The sequence below is a fragment of the Syngnathus floridae genome, chromosome 16 (genome assembly GCF_059516105.1).
Source record: "Syngnathus floridae isolate MCC-2025c chromosome 16, RoL_Sflo_1.0, whole genome shotgun sequence".
NCBI lineage: Eukaryota > Metazoa > Chordata > Actinopteri > Syngnathiformes > Syngnathidae > Syngnathus > Syngnathus floridae.
Genome location: NC_142428.1, coordinates 7708121 through 7736012, shown reverse-complemented (window position 1 = coordinate 7736012; position 27892 = coordinate 7708121). Strand labels below are relative to the sequence as shown.

At 40.2% G+C, this 27892-nt stretch overlaps 1 protein-coding gene across 5 annotated transcripts in view; it reads right to left on the bottom strand.

Moving 5' to 3' along the window:
• Nucleotides 1–27892, bottom strand: part of arid1b (AT-rich interaction domain 1B) — a 133457-nt gene that overhangs the window by 66472 nt on the left and 39093 nt on the right. For all 5 annotated transcript variants that reach the window (XM_088400299.1, XM_088400303.1, XM_088400300.1 and 2 more), the window contains 2 exons: nucleotides 25770–25919; nucleotides 15163–15270 (listed from right to left, as the gene is read on the bottom strand). In XM_088400299.1, coding sequence (XP_088256425.1) covers nucleotides 15163–15270; nucleotides 25770–25919 — 258 coding nt within the window. The remainder of the gene's footprint in view (nucleotides 1–15162; nucleotides 15271–25769; nucleotides 25920–27892) is intronic.

Here is a 27892-nt window from a genome sequence, read left to right as displayed (position 1 = left end):
CATTTTCAAGACATCTGGTGGTCTTAAACAGGATTATATTGAATGCTGTTTCCTACAGTTTTGCAAAAGTCCAGTAAATCCCCACATAGTCCCATTAATTCCCCAAATTCCTATTCACACTTTGGAAATTTCTGGGGTTTTACACAGCAGGTTAGAGTGTAAAAAAAATCTGTAATATTTTCTTCTGACAAGGCAGAATTAAAAAAAAAAAATCTCTTTTTAAATTGTCCAGGCTTACCAAATATAGTAGGCAATTGTTTATCAAAACTAACAAGAGCATAGAAGACATCAATTGGTGAGAAATTCAAAAGCTTCATCTTGTTTACATATCTAAATCCTTTAGCAATGGCAGGAAATATAGCGTGTGTGTGCACGGTACTGCACGAACTCTTGGATGATATTTCCCTTCCAGCATTCCCAGAATACCAACATCTCCCTCCACGGAACCTCTTTACAGGAGACCTATTTTCTATGAAGTCAATGCCGCCGCTTGTTCCAGCACTTTGGCTTCAAACAGAAATGTGCCTTTTGGGGCTACACGCATATCTGATCTCTTCCTCCCCTCCTCTCTTCCTATTGTTTCTGTTCTCGTTTTCAAGTCTTCCCAGGCGCCTGCACGTCTCTTTCCTTTTTTGTTTTTTTTTCCTTGCAAATGGAGACAGGTGGGAGCAAACAACCTGGCATTTTTTCCCCATTCTTTTTATCTATTTTCCTTCTTGTGGATGTTCTCGCCATTTTATGTGTGCCTTGAAACCGAGCAATGGAAGGAAAGAAGCAAGTTTTCCTAAGCCGATCGATTAACATAAAACACGTACATAACAACATGCAGTAAGCATCTCTGCCTTAAAGTTCTGAGAATTGCCAATTGGATTTCAGTTGCCACCTTGCCATGTGGATTTAGCTTGTTGTCCTCGTCACCTTTGGCCATATCCAATTTAATCCTTCAAAAGTACAAATGAATCAATCCGGGGGAAAAAATGCAGTTGGCGTGTGGTTAAGTAGCAAATTGACACCAAATAAAGGGAAATCAGTTTGGTATGGGATGACAAAGAGCCGAAGAGTCAGGCGAGCTCAATTTTAGCCTTTTCCAACATAGCAGAGAAAAAGAGATAACACAAACAGGAAGAGGATAAACGATCCAAACTCAGTAGGCTGAACACAGCTCACAGCACCCACTAACACACACCACTGAGCTGTGTGTGTTTGAACAAATGAGATGTCGTGGCACACACGTACTTTTCTCCCCTCAAATGTGTGTAAACGTGTGAGAAAGCTGGCGACAGCTTGCATGAAAATCCCCGCGTTTGTGATTGTGCTCGCGTTTGATCTTTGTGTATTATGTAGTTGAGCGCGTGTGTGTACACAAATGACAAAATGTCAGTGCAGTGACACAACCGTCATCAAAGCTTGCCATCTATCCTAAAGACCATCTCGTGATATTCATAAAGAGCATAGCAGATAAGTCTTGTCATGTTAGCTCCACAATAAGACGCACGTCTAACGTTTCGTCTCAGCTTCTTTGTGTGTTTGTTTTAGACAGCGGCACGATGATCGTATATATGCCCCTGTTCAAATTTCAGATCACAGTGATGTCAGAAGAACTGTGTGAACTCTGTGAAAACAGACACATATATAAAAGCATGTCAAACACACTTTAGAACCATGTGCCATCACAAAGAACACACACACACATGCACACACACTTATACAGAAAAAGGGCGTTCCTTCCATTCAGGTGAAACAGATTTGCTCCAGGTATTTGAGCTGTTGTAGCTCAGTCATGCAACAGCCTCCGTCTAATTACCTTTGGGACGTGAACATCACGCCATTGGCACAGCAAGTTTGTGTGTGTGTGTGTGTGAGCGAGAGAGAGAGAGAGAGAAGAGGAATGTATCGTCTTGTAATGTAATTCACCTGCCGGCGCGGCAAACTTCTACTGCAGTTCAGAAGATGGAGAAACATTAATGAAAGCCTTGATCATTGTTGCACAATCTTCACTAGAGCTAAAGGCGAATGTACAGGGAGCATTTCTGAAGGTTGTTTCATGATCGTATCTCCATAAAAATACACAATTTGTCCAATAGGTTGTCCCAGGTTGACAGAAATTGCCACAAACAATTGTAAACGTCAGCACAAAGACGTCTATGGAAGGAAAAGAAATGCTTGCAGGCCACCGTATTATTAAAGTACATTTGTATGCATTGCCGGCTGTGTACGTACGCGTCTTATTGGCTGTTCATAACAATCAATAGCTTGTACTGCAGCACAGACCGATGAACAAAAGCACAAGTAGATATAGTATTTGTATACAGAATGGAATATGAGAAGCCTCAACAGGTTCAGCATGAATAAGCCATGCATACGTTATTTTGTTATTGGCTTGACGGCTACGATGTGTTTTCGACTTTGCTCTTTGTCTACAATCCACAGGAGCATTTGTACCACCCAGGTAGACGTAATGATTCTCATTTTATTTTCAACTGGCTTTGGGAATCAATCTTTGCATGTTCCAAATGTTTTGTGCAAATTTCATCGAACATGAAACATCCAGACAGTTTTGTAATGTTGTCAGTATCATAAATGAGTTTTCTTCAATTGAACCCGCCACACTAGCTAGACTTTTAACTGCATTTCTCCTTGGTAAACAAGGTAAAGTCGGTCTGTTTAGACAAAAGCTGTCCAGCAGTGACTCTGAGTGAAGTTTTGAATTGCATCTGCTCTTCACCACACCGACGCAGACGAGCTCTCCAAACTTGCAAAAAGCTGACGCAATACCAACTAGTATTTGTACACCTCGGGACAGACAGCATGATCAGCGGGCAGCTGAGTAAACTGTCGTAACAAATACTAACACAAGGAATCAAAACTTGTTCCACGCTCAAAAATTCCCATTAACACAGACCAGGGGTGTCAAACATACAGTCCGTGGGCCAAAACCGGCCTGCTAGAATACTTAATCCAGCCCTTAGGATAAATGCAAACTGCATGTTTCTCTTAAGAAACAATTCTTAATGTTTATAAAACAATAGCTTAGTAAATATAAAGATTTTCTAAATGTATTTGTATTGCTTTGCATTAAAACCAAGGGGAAAACACCAATTTATTATTCATACGCATTTTGTGATGAATGTACTCGTCCCTCCGATCTCCACCAAGGTCAAAATGTCAACAGAAGAGATCACAATTAATCTGTTGTCAATTAAGACTGTAGTTAATCAATTATAATTCTGGGGGACATTAATGATCATGAAAACTTCCTGTATCTTCACTGTTCCCTTTTCCTCACCAAAATCAAATGAGTTCCTCATTGGCCTATATGGCACAATTCTTTTTAATGGCAACCAGTTACATGTTGCACAATCCCGACAATTGTCACAAAAAACCAGATGGACGTTATTTTCGTGTTAAAATGACAGCTATTAAAAAGGTCATTAACGCAACAAGTGAGTGCTTTGCACAGTACTTTACTTGCTGTTTTATGCTAATACAGTCTCGTTAGAAAATACCAAAGCTTTCTTGAAGCTTATTTGTGACTGGGATGCTCGCAATTACAAACCATTCAGAAGTTACCTCATACGTGTAATCTTTTTAAAGACTTCGTCCACCCATTCGTGATGGGTGGCCCTGCCATGGCATTGCTGGCGGCCTGGAAGACCATCGTATAAACTCATACACGATTTTTCCCCCAACAACAGGGGCAGCCCATTTCCCTGCCACACTCCCAAACACACACACAAAAACGAGCCCAACATTCATTTGTTCGTCCCTTTGTTTTTTGCCTTTTCTCCTTTTCCCTGGCGGAGGTTCTGAAAGTGATTACCAATGCGGTCCACTTCATTAGCATGAGAACAAAAACAGTGAGGGAAACACATTATCACTTCACAAGGAGAGACAGAGAGCTGTCTGCCTGTTTGTTTATGTTGTCGCATTTGGACATTTTCTACCGCCACCGCTGCTGCCGTCCCGAGGGGATGGCGTTTGTGCAGGAGCGTGCAACTGAAGATGGAAGACACCACAGAAATAGAGGTTTAATACAGCATATGCAAAAACGGTGCTGTTTATTCTCGTTACTGCCTTATCGGATTATCATATTAGCGGCTTCGTTCTTAAGGGGTTTAAGTTCGCCGATAAGCACATCAAGAAAATAACACGCCAGGAATTTTGTGACTTTTGTCACACAGTCACTATAAAATTTGGTACACCTGAATGTCATGAGTCAGTTTTGAAGAGCAGAAAGATATTTTTTGGATTGAAATCTTATTATATCCAGCAAGTCCTCGATGAGTAGGAAATTAAAGGCAGAAGTAGAGACTGCCTAATGTTTGAGTAACGTCCTCTGCTGTCCTGCAGACATTAAAGCAGTAATCCTTTTTCCAATCACAGGTGCAATTATTTCCCATAGCTGCGTTAATCTTCCTTCCATATTTTACGCAAATAAATTCAAATCACGTCACTTTGCAGGGGAATTTGTGTCTGGCCTTTTCATTGACTGCTTTGCGCTAATGATGTGCGTCATGTATGGGGATTTACAATGACACTATTTACATCTGTCAAAATGCTGACCGTTGCGACAGTAACATTAGTATTATCTTTTGATACCAAGAGAAAATTGTCTATCCCTTGGAAATTAGGAATGTTGCTGCAAAAAATGGACTAGTTAGTACATCACAGCATATTATAACAACCCTCAGATCCTATAAATTATGCTACTAGGGAAAGTCATGAGCATTCTGCTTGTATGATATAATAAGATTGAATGTTTACTACCGTAAATGTTGCATTACAGTGCAAAACTGAGCTTAAAAAATAAAGATAATCAAATTACTTAGAAGAAACAAAACAGAAATATCTTACTAATCGTAAGGCTTATTTTTTCTTAAAACAAATGAAAAATCATGGATGAAAAAAATCAATGTCTTTAAAATGAGTGTATAGTGTAGCTATAGAATTATTATTTAAAAAAAATATTTTAACATTAAAAAATGGTCAAAGGAGACTAAATGCTCGAACATAAAAATTGCCCGGTAAAAAGAAATATCGCGACAGACAAAAAACAAGCATTTTTCCTTGAATCGAGCTCTTTCATTTTGGTTCAAATTTAGTTTTTATAATGCTTTCCTTGCCTCACCTTTTCTTCAGTGGCCTTCCAAGGTACTTTTGAGGACTCTTCTCAGAACCACTAATGCAAACTCAAAAAACACCTGTGCACCCCTCTTTGTCTAGTGTTAGCTTGCAAGTAGGACAAAAATGAGACATTGGAAACACAAACTGAGTAATACTAGCCTGCAGATCTTCAAAAAACTGTTTTGAACCACTTGACCCTGACTGGCTGACTGGTACGTTTTCTGGTTGAATGGGAGTGGTAACAAAAAAAATGAAAAAAGCTCTGCTTAGCTCAGCCAAATGTACTTTAAGGGAAAATGACGTCTTTGCGTGGTTCGGACAGGAAAGTACAATGTAATGAGGTCAAAGGGAAAGACGGATGAAATCAGGGTGCAACTATGAGGTGGAAAAGCAAAGTGAATTGCCATCACACACTGGGGAAGTTGGCTAGGAAAAATGCATTTAGTAGCTTTGTAACGGAACAACGGGGGTTGCACCTATAAAATGTATCTACATATAAAATCCTATCCTTTGTCGAATTTCTTAGACTCAAAGTTCATGTTTCAGAATATTCTGTTATAGAAAAATCACCAATTTCATGTGGTCTTCAATGTTTTTTGTTTTGCAATAATTTGCCGTAACATTTCTTGAAATATAGGACAGGAGGTATACGTTATACAAGCGTGGACAACAAAATAAAATAAAATAGGCGATGAGGTAAATGCCTTATGAATGATATGGAAAGATGGAGAAACAGAAATGGAGTGAGAGAATTAGTATAAGCTCAGTTGTCTCTTGACCAGGCAATACAGGGAGGCAAATTCTCTTTGAGTCCAAATATTTTTACTAAGTTTTTGTAGGATGCGGTTAGAATAGCTGCAGTTTTTTATTGTGCTTAATAACACCACTATCACTCAAAGGATTCGAACTCAAAGAAAAAAATGATGACTCATTTATGACGAGCTATTTACGTTGTCAAACAAATTACTGGCTTCATTTTTTTTTTCTTCCCGATAATGACAGAAAACACCAGATATTTTTTTCCCTAACAGAGATTGTCATCAATTAAATGACAAAAAAACATATTATAGTGAAATTTACGATTTATTTTTGAGAGCTTACTACCATCGGGTGTCTTGATTTTTTCTTACAGAAGCTCATACTGAACACACCATCACACACACACGGAAAAAAACAAAATCAATGCGCTCTCAACTGTTGCATCATAAGTAAGCACTAAAATTGCCAAACCTAAACAAGCGCACATGCATGAATGCCACATGCATACACACGCGCTACATCACTCCCTCATGTTCCTACATTTAAATTCCCCTTGTAGAAAATGGAGCTCTGATCAAAAGGATCCCATCTCTGTTCTTTTCCTTCCCCAGCAATTCCTCCTATCTTGAGAAGGATGTCAAAGGTCACCAAGCCCAAATGAGAACCCTTCAGTCTCTCTGACGCATCCCCACCTCAGGCACCTGCCCTCTCCATCACAATCAATTCATTTCTATCCTTCTCAAAGAAGAACTTTCCTATCCTTCGTTCTTTCCTGCTACTGACCTTGCCTCCCCTCTTCGCTGCCCCACGTTGCTTTTCATTGATGAGCGGCTTGATGGTGGAAGGACAAGTGCTCCTCCAAGCCAGGCGCTCCTCTTTGATGAGAATGGATGGAGGGGGGAGATGGGATGTTGGACGAGTACAGGAGCAGGTCTTTCTCCTTCTGTACCCTGTTCCATCTCAAACTATAGACAAACACACACACACGTGCAGGTGCCTTGCTTTGAACTAAGTGCTGCAGTCTTTTCAAAGTAAAGGTAAAAAGACAAGGGTGGTGAGAAGAGAGAGGACACTTGAAGGTGAATTTGATTTCCACATTATTTTAACCAGCCCACTCATGCACACAAGTGCAAATTCAGCAAGAAAACCTCAAGCTTTCTTATGGCAGAAACCAAGTACACAAAAAAGGACTGGTCATCACAAGAATAAAGGAAAAATGAATGGAAATTTGCAGCTGTGCGCTTCAACTCTCGATAAAATTTGTCCAAAAATAATTAAATCTAGACCTTAATACCTCTTATAACAGATTATCTTCACTATTATTTCCCTTCTCACACTTTTGTATGAGTGTGTGTATGTGTTTGTAAAATAACTGAACTGTGAGCAAACACCATGCACGATATGTGTGTTTTGTGTTTCCGTGCATTATAAAACATGGTTGCCCTTTCAGAGCAATCATGTCAAGTGCAAAGCTGCCAGCGAGATGCATATTGATAAGGTGGAGAAGATATAACAAGGTAAAATGGGCCACTGCACATAAATAATCGGAGCCCCAATGGCTACTTCCACTAAGCATGTCATTGGCATGAACCTGCTGTAACAGAATGTAAATGTCAACTTGAGAGTATGAATACCTTGCACGAGTCAACAGTAACTAAAAAATTAAAAAATAAAAAGAAACATCGGTGGCTCATTAGAGGGCTAAACACCGCTTAAGCCTTGAGGGTGAAAAAGGATGAGAATCAGGAAAGATGAGACAGAAACAACAAACAGAGACAACAAATCTTATTGGCTATAACTCAATTCCGAGACAGCTTTCACCATCTCTTGTTTTGATTTTTTCATCCTGACGTCTGGTCTTCCCCCCCCAAACCAATAAGCCGTGATGTGGCAGCAACGTGGCTGCTAATGGATCTGACACATTAGGGTGAAACGCAAGCCATTAGGACAAATGCTATGCAAAGTAACAACAAGCAAATTAACCCGTATGAGAATACAAAAGCTTTGTCCTTTGTATGTTGATGTGCAAAATGATTAAATGGTGTAAATATAGAAGAATATAATTTACACTTTCTGTCAAAACAGTTGTTTGTGATGACACAATAAATAAAAGAAGGAGAATATTACAAATATCACTTAGTGTAATTAATGTTTTTGAATGTATATTTATGTATGTATATGTGTGTATATATATATATATATATATATATATATATATATATATATATATATATTTTTTTTTTTTAATTAAGATTTATCATTCAGCCAAGTCTGACAGATGGCCGCACACCTCATGGAGAGCACTGACACCGCAAAAACGGCCCATTAGTGACATCACCGACTATGACCATGTACGCAAGTGTTTGTGACCATACTTACTGGACAGGCAAGTATGACTGTGTGACCAAAGCAAATGTTACTCAAGCGCCACGTTGGTCCCACTGGATAGTCAGTAGTTCAGTGGCAAGCCCTGTTAGTAATCAGGCTGGCAGGTCAGTAACAGGCGGTAATGGACTGGACAGTCATCAAAGCATGGCTGACTGCCACCAAGAGAAAAGCCATCCAGATTCCAATGCTTGTGCTCAAGAAGAAAAGTAAAAATAAAGCTTCATTTTTTCCGTCAATTGTATATGCAATATCCAAGACGGACGTGCTATAATTCATTTAATAGTAAAAATAGTTTGATTGATTGCGCATAATGGCTGCATCATTGAATTATTATTATTTTTTTAATCAACTTTGCACTGTGATATGTACTCCTACTAATCCAGCTAATCTACCCAGTTCTATTTAGCCTCTCTCCAATACCATGAAAATATTCTGAGATCTCAGTGGAGTATTAGCAGGCCAAACAAGCCCACCATAGCTATCTCCAATTTGTGCAACTTTGCATCTATGTGTGCAATTTCACTTGCGTTTTGCCTGTGAGCACAGTATGCAGCCAGCTAAACCTTCTCAAAGATAATGAGCGACAGAGAGAAAAAAACAACAACTTTATCTTAATCTTTAAAAGGCCCGATGTGAAGCTGGAATCCAGCTGTGAACTGGGTCGTGAGTGAGTAAGGTGTTTGTGAATGCATTTCAGCATAGATTCATGTGCGTGTGTGTCTGAAGGAGTTTGAAGTGCGCACACATTTTTTATGACAGTAGATTAATAGCAGCACTGTATAGTGCCATCAGGACTCATCACAGTGTGGATCATGCATAATAAACCTCCCGTGTAGTGCACACGCAGGCATGCACGCACGCACACACTCTCACTATAGCAACGCTAGTCTGGTGGTTGCCGCCCTTAACTTCAAAGTTAGACATCATTTCAGCCTCCTAGCAGCCAGAGGGAGCCATGCTGATGACAGCAGCGTTCCTCCTCTAAATGACTGCTTCCTCCATCCAACGCCTCGACATTCATTAACTGTTCTCCTTCAGTCCTCAGTAGGCTTTCTCCTCCATTTTAGCCAATGCGTTGGGATGCCAAGCATCCAGAATCAGACATAAAAATAAACCCAGGAAGAGAGGGAGTGAGAGAAGGGAGCAGAGGAAGCAGTGAAGCAGAGGTCACAAAACAGAGCAGATATGAATAAAAACAGGGAGGTGTAGCTTATCTTTGCTATTATTTTCCAATGTTTCATGATGTCACTAAAATGGAAAAAATTGGAGAAAATGTTATGAGGGAAAGAAAACCAAGCTTCAAATACTTCCATTTGTGCATGCACACATACGCACACACGCACAAAGTGATTTACTAATGGCTACTTCACATGTCCGACTATTAATGAAAATAAAATGGATGTTTCCAATCTTCTGCTCAAAGTGGCTAAATAACACTTGAAACCATTTTAACTGCAAATTTAAAAATTAATGTAGTAATGACAGAAAATCACTATTCATAAAAGAAAGCTTAGAGCCAAAGGATAGATCAGCCCTTTTAAGTGTTGCTGAATATGAAATCTACATATCAAGTGTTTGCAATTGGGGTGCAGAATAATACGGTTTCATTTTCTTTTAGAAAGGCAAAAAATGTGTCCATTATGAACAAAATGATCCAAGATGTTGCTGAGTAATTTTAACAATTTTTCAAGTCATATTAATTTCTTCTTAATATTAGTACACACTGTACTAAATTGCCCTGTTTGTACGCTTACCGTATTTTCCGCACTGTAAGACACACCTAAAACCCAATTTTCTCAAAAGCCGACAGCGCGCCTTATAATCAGGTGCACCTTATATATGGACCAATATTGACTCATTACAGCAGGCGTTTCCAAAGTCCCGCCCGTGGGCCAAATGTATATATCTTATATATGGACAAAGTTTTAAAATGGGCCATTCATTGAAAGTGCGCCTTATAATCCGGTGCGCCTTGAATATGGACAAAGTTTTAAAATAGGCCATTCATTGAAGGTGCGCCTTATAATCCGGTGCGCCTTATAGTGCGGAAAACACGGTACATTATAGCTACAAAGTAGAAACAACCCTTCTCGCAGAAACAGAAGAAAAAAAGTGATTTTTTTTTAAGGATCCATTCAGGGGACATTTATTTCTTTTGTCAGTCTGCTTTCTTTTATTCCTCCTCTTCTCCTTCCTCCCCTGTAGCGGATGGAGAGACGCCAGTGGAACCAAACTAGTGTTTTCTTAACCAAGTTCATCCCTCTCCATTTCCCCTCAGTCTCAAATCATAAAGTCTGTCACATACTGGAGCTAATGCAAAAGCAGACACACAGACACAAACACACTTTTATCCACCAGCTGGTCTTTCAGGGGGTAGTTTGGTAAAACCCATGACCTCCCATGTCTCCCTGCTACTGCTGCTCAGCCTAGTGTTACCCGCTTGCTTTAACAACCTACACTGGCCAGCAGAGCTCCCAGTAGGTAGAAGCATGTCAAGTTACAACGAAAAGCCTTCAGAAAAGAAAATATTTTACCCCATTGAGATATTTTCTTTTAGTGTGTCTCTCCTCCACAGGAGCACAGTGTCAGCGGTGGGTTTGCACAGGGAGGCATTCGGCGTTAACAGTGAAGTCTAAAGGCCCAACTAATGGCTAGTTTCTTTTCAACTTTTCTTCATTTCAAACCTGACTTGTATCATGTAACAGTAAAAGATACAAGGGTGGATTCGAACTGCTGGTGACTCTAATTAGACTCCAGAAGGGATGCTGATGGCACAGCAAACATTTTCACCTCAGATCATTTCTGCTTCCTGCGCAGCTATAATTCCAAGCCGTGGGGGGACACATGGTACGCCCATGCAAAAACACGTGTTCACTACTCTTGAAGATGGAGGAAAAAAATTGTTCACATGAAACTGCGTGTGCGGTAAATGATTCATGAGGAGCAGAAGAAAACAAGCCGGCGTGCAAACGGGAAACGAGACGGTTTGCATTTTCTATGAAGCGACTTCTTCTGACCGGCGGACTCATAATAGCCGGATGATTAAAAAAAAAAAAAAAAAAAATGTATTTTTGATGGTATAGTTGTAAGAAGTGAAGATTTTTTTTCCAATGTGCTCTGTAATGCACTTTACAAAAGGAATTGTGCATATTTATTTAAAAAAATATGACACCTGCTTTTCCAAAGGATTTTAAGAAATACACACGCTTGCTTTTCACCTCTCTAAAAATGTGTCGGGACTTTCTGCCCATGAGAAAATGTGGGTCTTGAGTTATCGAATCCTAAGATGCAAATCCAAATAATAACACTGCAATTCTAAAAATCAGCAACAACTATAAGGAACACCGAATTGCAAGTTGCTTCTGGTTCCGTGGTTTGACCGTGAGAATTCCTCTCCATGTGAAAGTGGCTTCAGATTAGCGCTCCTATTCTCGGACACGAGACGTGTTGGTGACGGCGGTGGCCGGGAGCTGCTGTGGCCTTCGGCGCTGCTGCACCTTCTAAGAATAGGCGGCAGCATTCAGGGCACATTTTGTCTCTGTGTCGGCCCAACTCCCGTTCTCCTTCACATGCCCTACCTCCATAAAAATGGCTAAAAGAAACATCTCGCACTGCAGTTATTCCGATATGAGAAATGCAGAGGGAGACTTTGTCAGTGTCGTTCCTCTGTACCTTCGTTTCCTTTCTCCCCTTCATGCACTCCCCCAGTCTGAGTTAATATGGAGGCTGAATGTAACCCTGCTGGATGACATTACTGTGTGCTGCCTGCTGGCCTGTCTGGGGATTCTAAAATAAAACACAGCAGTGTGTCTGAGCCAGTCAGGGCACATACTGGCGAGGCAAAGTGAAATGCTCCGACAGAGCATGCGCGCATTCGACACACTCGTGTGTGCGTGTGAAGCTGACACAACGTGCATCAATGCACTTATGCATGTTTATGTGCCAAGATGTGTGTGTGTGTCTTGTGATTGAGGTGTGAGAGAAAGAGAAAGAGGAGAGTGAGGAGGTTAGCTGGCCTCTCCAGCTGTGTCCTGTCAATCATTCATGACCTAACACTCAGAGCAGGGCTGGACGCAGTTAGTATTTGACAACTTCCTTTAAGTCAAGCGGGGCAAATGAGCTCAAAAAGACATATTTAACTCTGATTTTGAGTGGAAAAACATGCAACCGCCAGAACCCCATGGCCTGTATGCAGCATCCCCATCACCTCACACAAGTGACAAAAAGATAACCACGTTTCACTTCAACGCTTCACACACTTTCTCCTTATTTGCTTCCTTGTCCTGTTCTTGCCTCCCGTCCTCCCTCACCGCCTTTCCACATGGCTGGCCTTCCACTCCCATGTCTCGGAGCATAGGAGGCGGCGCGGCAGCTTGGCAGGCTGTCAGGGGAGCGCTGGAGAGCTGGGAACATGTAGTGACTGGAACAAGGGTGCGTGCGTGTGTGTGCGTGTTGGGTTCCTCCCATGAACTGATTTTGCAATGCAAGAACTATTACCATCTTGCAACTTGAGGCCAGACACAGAGATCTCGCACTTGTTCAATTTCCAGTAACAGTCATAACAGTGAGCAAACACAGCAGGAAATAGCAGAGCAGGTCCGCTACTGGCCCAATATTGGGCAGGCACTGTGAAAATGGAGAAATTGCCGTTAAATAAAATCCAACTTTCACACATTCTAGTTGTGCAGTAAAACAAAGGTCGAGGTACTTCAAAACTGATGTTGTCGCAGTAAACTGCAACCAGTGCCACGGATGCGACATCAGGATTTTTTTTTTGCGACCACTTTGTACGTGCTCTTTCGATGCCACCACAGAAGGGCAATTGTAATGATAAATTTCCATTTTTTGTTTGTGAGAAAACAAATTTTAAAATACGGCCTGCAGAGGAATGACTGGTTGAGTTTTTTTAAATTCAACGAAGTGAAAAGACGTTTTTCATTTCCAACCAAATGTATCCAAATTTGAACAAATACAGCTATTCAAAACAGATTTCACCAAACCATCACACTGAAAGTGCACAAAAAAAATGCATGACTCCAAGAGATGATTGCAGTCAAGAGTGTCTTTGTAACCTTTGTAAATGTTTTTGGAACTCTGTGAATTTCCAGAAAACGTCCGATACTTCGGGGCAAATTGCAAAAGACATGCTCTAAGATGGTGCCAGTTAAAAAAAAAAAACAACAGTAAAACTTTCCTAAACAGATGTTCTTCTCAGTGGCTCTTCTATGCTGCAGGATTTCTAAACTCAAATGTATTAGTTTGACAATATGTACAGTATATTAGCTGAGTTGTACTTAGCAATGGCAAAATCAGGAAATTTCCGATGTTATATGTTAAACGAATTTATAAATCATAACCAACCCACAAATTCTTTACTCTGACTGTAAAAAATGGTAAGTGGGTCATTATCATTAACAGCATGGACATTGTACAATGAGATGGAATTTGAGATAGCTCAAGCACAACAACTGTTTAAGACCCATGGGACGCTGTGACTTGCATTCATATTAAGTCACCAAAGTTCCCTTTAGTCTCTCTTCAAAAATACCGCCACATCACACAGCAGACACATCCCAAAACAACAACATGACACTTTGCCGACCTGCTCTCCCTCCCACCTGCCAGAAAAAGAGGAAGAAGAGATGACAGCAGCTTTAGATCTGACATCAAACGTGAGCGAGAGTGGGAGAGAAACAGCTATGAGTAAAAAAAAAAAAAAAGGTTGTAAATGCACCATGACAGCCCGCTGAAGAACATAGCGATGCCAAGCAAATTTGTTCTCTCTCTGTTTCCAGCAAAGTTTGGTTCAGCATGTAATTGTTTCCATCATCACGTTGGGAAATATTCCAAAATAAATGTCTGCGTAAACGGGGAACACATATTCAGTGAACCTCTGCTTATCGTAGGGGATCCGTTCCAGATCCATCTGTAGCAGCAATTCAGTTTCTCAGAGTTGTAGCCATCCCATACACTCAGAAAACATTGTGATAGCCATTAAAAAGCCCCGCTCCTTGACTTCGGTGATGCTCTTGCTCGGAATTCACTCTGATACATCAAGGTCATTTATCAGGGAAAAGTGGAGTTGCTTTTATGATGTGACTTTAGAAAGAAAAACAGAGTGGAAAGTAAAAAACAGATGACAAAATGTGTGATATGAGGACAGAGGTGAGTTTTAAGCAAGCTTGTGTTCTTAATGGAATGTAGCTCGAAAATACAGACAGAAGCCACATCTTCTGACATCCTCCTTCTAATTTAAGTCCTTATCTGCATTCCACATTTATTGTATTCTCTCCATGTGAGTGCAAGCAAGATCAAATTCAAACGTCCTGAGTTCATTTATAAAAAATTTAAACCACCCATGTCATGCTTTTCATATTCTCTCCAGCAAATTCTGGTAGTTGTTTAATTCCATTCTTTAGAATGCAGAAGAGCCATGTGAGAACTGAACTGATTAGTTCCGGCAAAAATAAAAAAACAATCGAAGCAACTCAAACTAATAGACCATCCCGGCCTGACCAATTTTTTTCTCAATGACTCCCGCAGGCAGCCCGTTTAACAAGTTTGAGCGAGCCCAAATGCCAAGAGGCAGTGCGCGTGGGTTTCCATGCGTGACTCTGCGCTTCAGCACGAGAGCTTGTGATCGTACATATGCTTCTGCCTGTGGGTTGTGCAACTTCCAGACAGAGTGCGTGATGCTTTGACCACAGAAGCCTCCGCCACCCTCGCTACTGACCATAAGCAAAACACAAATACGAGCCAGGAGGTAAACAGATGCATTTGATTGGAGGAGAACTCAGAAGTGAACAAACGCTGAAAGTCCTGTTTCTCTCAACAGGACTGTCACAAACACGCACACACAAATTCAAGATATTTTCAAGCTGTGGAACTCACCGGCAGACTCGAAGGGCGGTCCTGGGAGGAAACACCATCCTCATTGTTGCTCTTCCCAGAATTTGCTGGGCCTGGACCTCTGGTGCTATAATTCTCTTGCTGTGACTCCTTAAAAGAAAGAGATTTGGAAAACATGAATAAGTTAAAGGGTGTCATGTCGATTCAAATTTTTAAGCGTTAGTATTCATATGATTTTTAGCTCCGGCTAATTCCGACTGGTTTTATACTGGGATGTTTGTAAATATGTCTATATCTTTAGTGCTCATCAAACTTGTCCTGTCCTGTCTAAATAAATAAATAAAATAAAATAAATAAAATAATTTCAGTAGTTAACTCACAGTTGTGTACATGTTAAAAATGCACAAGTAATAATATTCTCATTACACCAATGATACTGAATAAAAATACTGAAACAAAATGGGTTTATACTGGGATGTTTTTATATATGTCTATATCTTTAGTGTTCCTCAAACTGGTACTGTCCTGTCTAAATAAATAAATAAAATAAAATAAATAAAATTATTTCAGTAGTTAACTCACAGTTGTGTACATGTTAAAAATGCACAAGTGATAATATTATTATCATTATACCAATGATTCTGAATAAAAATACTGAAACAAAATGAAAAATTGGATTTTGAATACATTTGACTCCACACAGCAATATTATTCCTATTACACCCAGTATGACATTTAGTAGTCTTTATCCACAATCACAGTGCTTGACTTCTTCAGCATTCACATAACAAATCCCAAGCAAGGACCTGCAATGATGAAAAGAATGTACACCCTCAAACACAGATAGAGTGCATGCAGGGCCATGACATCAGCAGCCCATCAACACACCGCACCCCCAAAATCATTCATGCCTGAACCGCTCCAAACACAGTCACGCACAAACACACATGCATTCAATGCTATTGTTCATTTTCTTTCCTTCTGTAATCACAAGCCTATCTAGTGTAATGCAATTTTCTCTCCATTGTCAGAGGTATTGCCCCCACCCCTTCCCTATCTCAGTCTCTCGCTTCATATCAGCGTCTCCTTCCCTCTCTTTCTTCGCTTTATTCACTACTGAGGTCCTTCCTCCAACATGTTAAGCGTCAGCAGCACAATGCCACCTTGTTATGGAGCTCTGAGTGGAAGGATTAGTGATAACTGATAGGCACACACGCAAAGTTTGGCAGGCGCCGCACGTCATACATACATGCACATCTATGCGCCACACGTCTTCATTTTCTGACTTTTAAAATCAGTTTTCCCCTCGTCCTACACCTTATCTGTTGTGTGATTAGACTGCAGTATTTGGGCAATACTCCCGGCAGCTCTAGTGGATATCACGTTGCAGCAGGAGATTACCCCTCACAGCCAGATACTTGGAGTGAATCTATTATTAACAAATTAAAAGTGTAGTCATTTGTGGAGCAGAGGTGAATTACTCTTGTGCAGAACTTAAACCGGATTGCATGTGAACTATGCTATCAAGTTAATATTCTTGCCACTTTTTCCGCCAAAGTTTTAGCGCATGTACAGTTTGCGAGCTCCCCTAGCAACTGCGCGCACGTAGAGACAAAAGTTAATGTATTCACTCATTCATTATTAAGAGAAGGTAATGTAATGACCTTAAAAGCCCCAGAGTAGTTCCTGGAAATCCACATTTCAATTATCGGCCAATTAAACCCCAGAAGCAGTAACAAGGTGGCATTTTTATCACTTGAAACTTGCAGCCATGCTGTTGGTTGGTCCCTTGAACCCATGGCACCAGCATTTTTGGAATAATTAAATAATAATAATAGTAATAATATTTATCTTTATATATTTATATTTATAATATTTATCTTCCCTTGAAACCATGGCACTAGCATTTTGGGGATAATTAAATAATAATAATAATAATAATAATAATAATAATAATAATAATATTTATCTTTTCAGCCTTCTAAGTTTTGACTTCCATGCCTAAAGATTTTAATTCTGTACCTGGCTGCATTTGACAGCATCGGGAAAAACTGTCCAGTATCTTGTTCAATGACACTTTTGACATAACTGAAAAGTATGGATCCAACAGTAGAGAAGAAAAAGAGCTTTGTTTGAAACCAAAACATCTTTGCCACATGAAAAATAAAACTAAATTAAAGCTAGTAGAAGGTTACTATTTAAAGGGCTGTGCTCAAAATTACCTTTCATGGATGGAAAAAAAAAAAATGCAATGAACAGACAACCGAATGGAAAACACACAAAGTGTCAGCTGAAACAAGTCCAATATTTACTCAGGCATATAAGTCTGTGTGTGCGCGTGTGCGTGTATGGATGCTCGAGGGGATTTCTCTTTTAAGTGGGTCAAAGTGGGGTTAGCCTCGTACTACTGTTTACACTTGTGTTCTTACATCATTGCTGTCAACTGTAAAGAGAGAGCGGGTGAAAGAGACAGAGAGAGAGAAGGGGGGGGGTAGGCGGAGGGCGAGATGGGAAAACGTAAGGTGACACTGCGGCTGCATAGAAAGGGGAAGAGCAAGAAGATGAAGAGAGGAGCGCTGATTAAAAGAAAAAAAAAGTCGTAAAACATCAGAGGCAATGAAGGAGTGCTGCGAGTGCATCCTTTCATTTGAGCCCCCCCCACTCCATTGTCTCAAAATCCCATTTCCCAGCTAATTTAGAAGCTTCTAAAATACACTCCGCCGCTCCATACCTTAAGCCTAAGGCCACGGCTAATCCTGTCTCCGCACACACTTTTTGCGCAAGCGTGCACACTCATTCATCCTCGGTGCTTTTCAAAAGACTTCATCTTGGCGTAGTGGAAACGAATGAAGGATATTGAAAGCAAGCGTTTGAAGTACATGAGGGAATGCAGAGGAATCAAACTGTGAGTTAAATGCTATTAGACAGCTGTGTGCAGAGCCAGTGTAATATTAGATTTGATTGAATAGATGACGACTGAATGTGGTGTAATATATAGAGCCGGGAGAGGCTTTATGCAACCGTAAATCAATAATGCAGCATTGCGTTAATCTCAGTCACAGGAAGACGGCAAATGAGATGCTCAGAAATGCTGCACGCTGACACTTGTTTGGAATATGAGGCCTGCTTGTTCCAGCTTTCAAATGCCGCTTGTATGCTAGCGTGATGTTCGCCTTTGTTAATCCCAAAATGAAAATGTTCATTTCCTAAAGGGTGGGGTCAAAGGCGTCCTCCCCGAAACTGTCTGATATTCAAACGACGTGTTATTTAAAAGGGATCGCTGATCCAAAAAGTGATCCAACCATCACATAGCGACAGTTTCTTTTTTTTCTCTGTTTGACATTTTTCATCTCTCACCATTTAAGAAATGCACTTGGCCTTTTTGACTGGTTGCACTGCTGAATTTTGAACTCTGCATTTAAGGAAGAGGCGAAGGTGAACGGTTGCTTCCTTTTCAATCGGCACGGCTGCCTGTCTCGATGAACAGAATTCAAGATAAGAGAAAAGAAGAAAAAAAAACATTACCTAGGCATGACAGAGCCACCATCCTACAAAACAACTGGCAAATTTGCTATTTTAAATTAAGATCTACTTGCAATACATCTGCCTCAATCCCTTTCTTTACAAATGAATATTAATCTAATGGAATATATTAAATATGAATAACCCTTTATTGTATTGTAGTGATGTTTAGAGACCATGGGGGAAGAAGTGGAAATGTTTTTTTCATACTTACGCCTACATCTTTGAACATAAAAACTGTCCAGTATGATTTATTTATTCATCATCACTTTTTGATCTATTTTGTCTTATGTTTATACACTTTTTTGTCAAGTCAATTTTCACTCAACTTTGTGGTGTAGTGGGCGTGGCCAAGAGAAAAACCACTATAGCTTACTGCAAACACAATATATATATATTTTTTTTTAATAACATTCTTCACTTTACAATTAAGAGTTAAAAATATAAATGGGGGTCAGGTTTTTGGTGGGTTTTTCAAAATAAATATTTTGATCCAATCCAGAAAGTGCCATTCGCTAATCTTACCATCAACATCTGTCTGTTTTTCTCTCCACAAATAATTCTCTCCCCCTTGTGCCACTGCTCCCTTCATCAGTACAGCTCCCACCCACTTCCTCTTTGTGTCTTCCTCCCCCTCAAGCCTCATGACTACCAAATGAATTAGTCGTCCCTGTTGTTGCACAGCACCTTGGAAGATGCACATCTCACAAAATCTGACACTAATTCCATTAATATTCATTAAACATTAAGCTTAATTGCGTGTCTTTGGGAGAGAGGCCCCAACTCACAAAGCGAGAGAGGGAACATAAACACACAGGAAGATACAAGTCAGTCATTCTGTGGATACACGTATGCACCATTTGGCAAAATCATGACACGCGTGCACACATGAACACACAACAACCATATTGGGACTGACTTTGAAATGCATGTCCATGATAATTACACTGACCCAACCATAATTGAAGCACTGACTTGGAGCTGGACAGTGTTGCAAAAAATATGAAGAATCATGGTGTGGTTAACATATTTTTCTTTCATGTTTTGTGTGATGGTTTGTTATTTTACAACCCATAATTTACATCCTGATTATTTTGAATACAATGCTAATATATAACAGCAGATCTACTTTCATGTGCGGTGACCGCTTTTTAAAAAGCAGTGTTGGAGTTCATGCAAATGATGGCCATTCATGCCAGGCTGGAGACTATTATCATCATCACGGCAAAGGTGACCATTAAAAGTGAAAATGGCCATGGAACCGCCTGTGTATATCTGTGTGTGTCTATCTTAATGGGTCCATTTGAAACATGGTCTGTTCCACTTCTGAGTGTGTGTGTCCTTCAAACCGATTCAAATGCAGCAATTCACCACACCTTTGTACAAGAAGCCACAGGGCACAACTACTGCACTGTACAAGCAAGCATTTCCTTCTGCCTATATAAACAGATAAAACCAACACACTGTGTGTGCGCGCCAATCTTCCCTTTCAGATGATGTCAGATATACTGACAAGGTTCAGAGATGACAATCCCTATCATCACTTTTCAGGAAAATTGTGAATATTTTGTCAGGAACATTTAGATTGTGTCTAGAATGCTTGTGCTTCAGTGCGGAAAACAAAACACACCTCCAGAAACAACACTGATATTTATAACATCTAGTTAATAAATTAACTTATTATGTATGACCTACATTCCAACTCAATTTTAGCAAAGTAATGCTGTACAAAATTAGATATTAATTTAATGGCAATTTTATCTCATCTTTTCACCATTGTGAAAATACATATTTTATGAATGCAAAAAAAATATATATACACCTCTCCTGAACGGTTTCAACTCATCCGTAAGAGCAGAACATAAGGAAACAGCCCATAACAAAATACGCCAAAATCGGGACACTTGGCAGCTCTGAAGTTGTGGGACAAAATATTACAGCGTAGATTTTTCAATCAGTACCAATGCACCCATAAACTGCTGTACCATTGTGCACAAACTTCAATTGCTTTGGCTCGAAATTAAAGAGGACACCCACACTAACTGGAGTAAACCCACATGACTTTTGCTAAAACATGGAAGAACAATGGTTGAACATTGGCAAGCATGACTTTGACATTTTATGTGTGTGTGTTTTCTTTCCTTGTCTGTGAAGTCAGTATCCAGGAACAAATGTAACGGCATTTCCTAACAAATGGCAGCTAAATGAGGCCCCCAGGGTGCTGCGCCGCTAACTACTGGCCTTGCTTTGTTCAAAGCCATTATGACTGTCCTAACCAATCCAAAACACCTCTCTCATTTTTGGTCATTTGCATTTGAATTGCTGTACAGCTACACAAAAACAAACACAAATCAAAAAGAGGGTGAAAAAAATTGACGGAAAAAATAACAGAGGTGGATTCCGCTAGAGCAATTAGCAAATGTCAGTCAAGAGTGGAAGGAAAACACAGACTACTTTGAAAGCTAAGTGTGAAAAGGCAGGGGAAGTAACATGCAGGGATGTCGACTTGCACTGCACTATACTGCAGGGAAAATATTTTTTTTACATTATTTAACTTCAACAGCTGTAAAGCACAACCTGTCATTACATTGTCAGATTTATACAGCGGTCGAAATAGAACATTGTCATCGTTCTTAAGGGCTCTCCTGCATCTGTTAATGTTATTTCAATGGGAGTAATATTTGTAAAATTGTATTAAATTTTAAAAAGTATATAAACTGCACTACGGAATTAGATTCTGTCCCTAATCAAGTGTCCTGTAAGTACGGTTTGACATGCTGCCTACAATGCACATATGTAAAATTCATCAAGCTTAAGTGCTCGTCAAAGGGAGCCAATCTGAATGCAGCAGGCCTTGGGTTGCCGTGGCGATACGTGGGGACATTTAGAGGGCTCAGATAAACTCTGCCATTTAAAAGGTTATGACAATTAACGCAGCTCTCCGCAAATTACCACTGCCAGACCTTTACCCACGGACATCTCTCTCTCCTCCTTATCACCCGACACCCAGCTTCACTCTGCTTCTCCTCCTCGGCTGCCATTTGCCCTCCTTTGCAGTCACCCATCGTCCCCGCATCCTTCCATCCCCTTCCAGCCAGCAGCACTTTTATTATCACGCTAATTAACAGAGTTCTTCACTTAATATTCAAACGGTGACCAATTAATGACACTGAACTTTGGGTGCCCCTCCCACGCGTGGTTTATCCGCCACTTTCAACACCACCCCTTTTTCACTCTCCTCGCTGACTTTCATTTCCTCTGTCTTGTCCCTTCAACCTCCTCATCCAACCTCCCCATAGCCAAGGTGAGCTCCAATTTCCGTGAGAGCGCGCGTGCGTGTTTGTGTGCAGCGAGGGGCGGGGGGAAAGCTGAAGGAGGCAGCAGACCACAGCAAGGGGGTTGTAAAGCTAGGGGCCAGGCTGTAGAAAGACTCGGCAACCTTTTAATTAACCCGGTGTGATTAAAAGCAAGGGAGGTGGAGGAGTGGAAAGAAAAGGAAAATGGCAAACTGGTAGTGCAAGGGAAACGACGCAGGAGATTCACCGGCACACCGAGTGCAATGTTTATTTTGGGCTAATTTTAATCCAAGAAAAAGTATTCTTTTTCCAAAGAAAATGAAGTAATTTAATGTAGACTGGGTCAGAATAGTGAAAGGCGGGTATGGAATAAAAGCAATCACATTTTCCATATTATCTGACCTTGTGCTGATTTTCTTTTGGTTTTAACTAATTTCCTGTGTGAAAATTGTTTGTTGGACTGAGAATATTTGTATTATCCTCTTTTGGCAATTTGACTTGAAATGTTAGAGTGTTTATGGACAAAAGCACAAAGCATTGGACTAAAAATCTACTCTCCCAAAGCAATGTTTTCCATGTGTGAGTGTTCTTGCACAATCTTAGACACATTTAACCTAATTAGCACATTTTATTTTAATGTGCGAATACATTTTGCTGATTGGCTATGTTTACAGTGCTCGGCACAAATGTGGGGCAAAGATAAACCTCTGAATCAGTTCAGTAGGCTTCCATGAAGGGAGCTTGTCTCCTCCAATCAGTGGAAAACAGCTCCCAAGAGGCGACTGTCGCGACAGGAACAGGAAATAGATAAGACCAATAGAGGAAAGGACAAGTGGGATGTGTTTCACAGCCGGATGGATGGGCTTTACTTGAGTCTAGATGGATTTCATGTGGAATGACTTGCCTCCTGAAATTCAAACCAAATACAACGCTGTCACGTATTTTACAGTTTATACCAGGCCATAAAATAACTGAGCTGTATTCTGTTACATGTTAATTATTCCCCAAGCATAAATTTAGGGGTTTCTTGGCGCTAATATGATTCACATGAGCTCCAGTAACATGTTCTGACATTGTTATGAGTTGAAACATGGCAGCTGGCCACTGTCAAGTTTTTAGCTCGGCCACACTTAAGTGCTCAATAAAAGAAACATCATAAAAAAAATATCGGAAAATTGTTGAAATTAAAGCAAGCTCATTCGCACACTCTCACATTTAGATTTTTATGGGGTTGAACGTACAGATAGTAACAACATTGATGATTAATATTAAAGAAGGGAAGAGGGGGGGCAATTGAGCTAGGTTTTCTACAAACCAAATAAAACCTCATGGCAACATTTATAAATGAGCCAAAACACATTATTTTAAATCTGTCTTCAACAAAATACGGAGTCACATCGCATAATAGTGTATAATGCATTTTTTAAAAGGCTGTAAATACATTTATGTGTGTTGGATGACTATATAAAAACTGAAAAGGCCTCTCATAAGAAAAATGGTTTTCCTCAAACACAACATGGAGAGGAAGAGGTGAGACAATTTGAAAGAGAGAAAAAACACCATGCCTTTTTTCAAATCTTACTTCCCTAGTATTTTTGTATCTATCCTTTCAGCCTTGACATTATAACCTGCACTGCTCCTTGCAATCAGATGAGGTCACAACAGCACAACCGACTCAAAGAAATGTGCTATTTTCAGTTCGATTTGCTACTAAACTAGCTAATAGTGCTTGGTTGCAGAGCTAATTCTTTGTCAAAGGAAGCTGGAATGGTTCCATCAGCGTGAAGATGTCCTCTGGCTAGGGTTAATGGGAGTGAAGTGGGCTGTGGGATGCGGCGCGGAATGCCCCAAGATCAACATAAAGAACGTTGCAGCTTGGATTTCTCAATTTAATGTCGGGTCAAAAAGCATGGGTCTAAACCACAATGACATCCTATTCTGCTGCGGGTTCGCAATTTTTTTTTTTGTGTGTGTGTGTACGTGTGTGTGTGCGCGCACGTGCGTATGTGTAATCTGTTCAGCGCGTCTCACATCATGCCTCATTTTAGCCCCGAATCACAAATAAAGGTCACCAGTTGACCTTTTCACAGCTCGGAATTGCTGCAGCACATTTGGCCAATTTATGTTCACGCTGACGCACGAACACAAAACTGACACAAAAGACTCACTCGAAGAAAAGAGCAGCTCGGATATGAAAGACCACCAAATCCTCTATTTGTAATCCTGGCTAGATAAACTGTGTAGGTTCAATTTCAAGCCATGTTTACTCTTCAATCCTAAATGGACAACAAGGCCTTTTTTCTGTATATTATTTCCACCCTCTGAAATACTCAAATCGATAGAAAGTTAAGTTTTTGATCTGAGGAAAAATTTCATGCGTTACTATCAATGAATCATTTCAGATTATTTGAAATCCTAAAAAAAAAAAAAAAAAACAATGACAACAGCAGCCTATTTTGGAAACTGACAACTCTATGCACCTTGTATTTGTTTCATTTAACACAGAAAAAAAACAAGAGGAGTAAAAAAAAAAAAAAAAAAAAAAAAAAAGAAAGTGAACGATTATCATTTTGGTTTAAGGCCATAGTTTGCATCACATAGTTTCAAAGTGTTCATTTTCTCTTTAAAAAAAGAAAAAAAAACTGCTTTGACACCCAGCAGAAAAGCTTTCTCGATAACACCCATTAATGATGCCGATTACCTTTCGGTGATGTTAACAGGCGCTTGATGTGACATAAATCATAAAATTACACTTAGCATGCTTGACAATGACAAATAGAGGAAAAACAGGATCACTGGTCACCTATAGGTATTCACATGATGACCAATAAAGAACACTGATGGTGCAATAAGAGCTATTGCCAATCAGAATGGTCGAGTGGACGCGCTGTACCTGGTCTATAAATGTCAGCATGGGTCAACTGTTGCCACATCATCGGCTAATGATGAAAACACATAGATGCAATCGCCAAATGTCAAGCTGGCCATGGATTTCAGAGTTGTGCTCCTACAACATGTTTCACGTTTGGATTGTCAATTTACACTAATTAAAACAACACTTCTAATACTAATCTTTTACAAGAGTTTGGAGATTTCATCTAAATTTACTCTGCTTTGCTTCATTCACCCTGTCTTGTCAGAGTTATTTTTTTTGTCCATTTTCATTGGAATCTTACTGTGGTATTTCTCCTTGCACTATTTTGCTCTGTTTCTATCCAGGCCACAGTCATTCCACACTGGCTGCGCAGTGGATGGAAAACACATGGGGAGCCGACATTAGACTCCAAAACAATGTGAACTTGAACCCTGCTTCTGACTCAGAGAGAAGAAAAAAATCTGAGCATCAGATTGAACTTGGCCATTCAAGTTAGAATAAGTTCATATGTGTGACAGGTCCTTTGTCACTATGATTAGTTTTGTGTGTGCTCGGCTGTTTATGAACTATTGCTTTTTGTATGAGCAGACAAATTGAAAGAATGTGCAGTAAAGTAGAAATGTATGTTTCTAAACAATCACAGCATACCTTAAAAATAAGTTATTCAACTTATTCCAAATTTTAAAAATTATTTTATGGTCTACTATAACATTTTTATCAGGGAGGTATTTGACAACATTATTATCACTGTGTTTGTAGTTTGCACTGGTTACACCAATAATCAGAAATAAATAAAAAATAACAATACTACAAATGTTATCAATAAAATTATCAAATAGTGTCTTCAAGACAGTGTTATCATCTGAATAAGTGGAGAATATTTACTCTTCTTTTGGATCTAATTAGGGTATGTCTAGTTGTGGTCAGTGAGTGTGTATGCTCGTGTGTGTTGTTACCTGAGGCGGTGGTCGTGACTGCAGGTAACTGCTCCGGTTGGGACCCGGAGGGGTCTGTTGAGGTGGACTGAAATAGGGCGGTGTTCCCTGCTGGCTGGTCTGCTGCTGCTGGCTGTAGCCGGCCATCCCTTGCTGGCTGTACGGCGCCACCTGCCATGGCAAAATATCCCAGAATGAGAAAGACTCAACATTGCCTTTAAACCTAAAGCAATACAGATACGTTGTCAGCTACAAATTCCAAAATTCAAAAGCAGGTGCCTGCATGGAGAAGCTACCGTATTTTCCACACTATAAGGCGCACCTAAAAACCCCCAATTTTCTCAAAAGCCGACACTGCGCTTTATAATCTGGTGCGCCTTATATATGGACCAATATGGATTCGTGGATGAGGACTAACTTATTAAAGTAAGCTTTACGTGTTTATTTTGTGTGTTGTGTAATATTAACATTTGAGCTACGTTGAGTTATTGATATATTGTTATTGTTTTCACTATTTCGAGTGTTACTATATTGTGATTGCAATAACGTTTGAGCAACGTTGACTTATTTATTGTATGTGCCTTATAATCCGGTGCGCCTTATATATCAATCACATGCAGAAGAGATCGAGCTGGATGGAGGATCAAAATAAACACACAAACATCCCACACGGGGCAGCACAAATGGGCTCGTAACCATTTTCTGATTCAACGGAATGTCCCTTGGCTAAAGGATTTGAATTTAGCAAGACCAGGCTGACGGCAGACTCCCAGCAGTCCTGTGCCTAATGAACTCGCACTCCAAAGAACTCTAACGTAATGTCCTCTGGCTCGCCAAATGTGTCATCCTCTTCAAATTATCTCCAACTCGCAGCTGGGATGAGGTGTATGGGATAGTGCGACGCGCCCGTCCTAGGCCGTAACACTAATGAGGGACATGCGAACGAGCTGGGGCCTTCCAGGACGATGCAGTTTGAGAGTAGCTTGCCAAGCATCGCTGCTGGATTACATGCACGTGAGGAGAGAGAATATGAGAGAGGCTGGCGCACATTCAAATGTAGTCTAAATCCCAGCTTGTCATTTGTTATGACTACAGACGCAGCCAGGTGCTACCACTCCTCGAAGGATTTCTGCGGAGGTGTGGGTTGTCTCGCTCACACACAAACGCAGACACAAAATCCAAACAGATGACTAAACATCATTTACAGCTGGGGGTAAAGCAATATGACAGCACGTTTCATGTCATTTTTTTTCCCCCTTCATGTCATGTTACTTTTTTATTCCATCGTTTACTCCATCCAACCAACAACCCGGCCAAAATCTCATTAAAACGACAGTGGTTGTAATTCGTGTTGGGTGCAAAGCTCCTACTTCATGTCCACCTCCATGAGATAAACCCTGAGAGGTCCCCTTAAATCTTCTTTACAAAGAGGAAAAACTCCAAGATGATTTATATCTATAATCATGAACGTAATGTAACAACTAGTAAGGTCTTGTAAGATCAAAAGCTTATGCTGGACATTTGTAGTTTTATTGTGAATGATATTAGCAAGGAAAATCACTCATAAAAGTCCTGTTCAAACTGATGGCTGGTATGAACCACGATATGATGTGGCTCACTATAGCAAATGGAGATTAATACTTGGAAAATAGTAGTGGAGAGTAACTCCTTTGAGGAGGTGGTGAAAAGAAATCGTCAATGGAGATTGCCACAATGATGCTTTCAATAGAGATGATTGGGCAATATAGAATACATTCCACTTCAATACGAATTTGATTAGAAAGGACAGGTTAGTGTGTGTGTGCATGTGTGTAGCGCTCATTGTGCGAGTGTGTCATTAGGCCTTCGAGACAGACAGGGTGAGATCAGTCTCGCTGGCAGAGAGGTTAATAGCGTGGCCTTGCTCGTGCCAACACCTCCACTGGATTCATTACTGCCAGCCAGGGCAACGCACCACACACATGCACACATACACACTTTGTGCTGTTAATGCTCTGAAATGCACTTTGCACATGTAATTATGTGTATTAATGAAAGATGACGTGTACGATTACAAAGGCTGTTTTGCAGGGGATGGCTCGCTTTGACTTATAAACATAATCGTAAGAAAATGTGGGTTCAATGGTGAGACCAGTTAATGCATT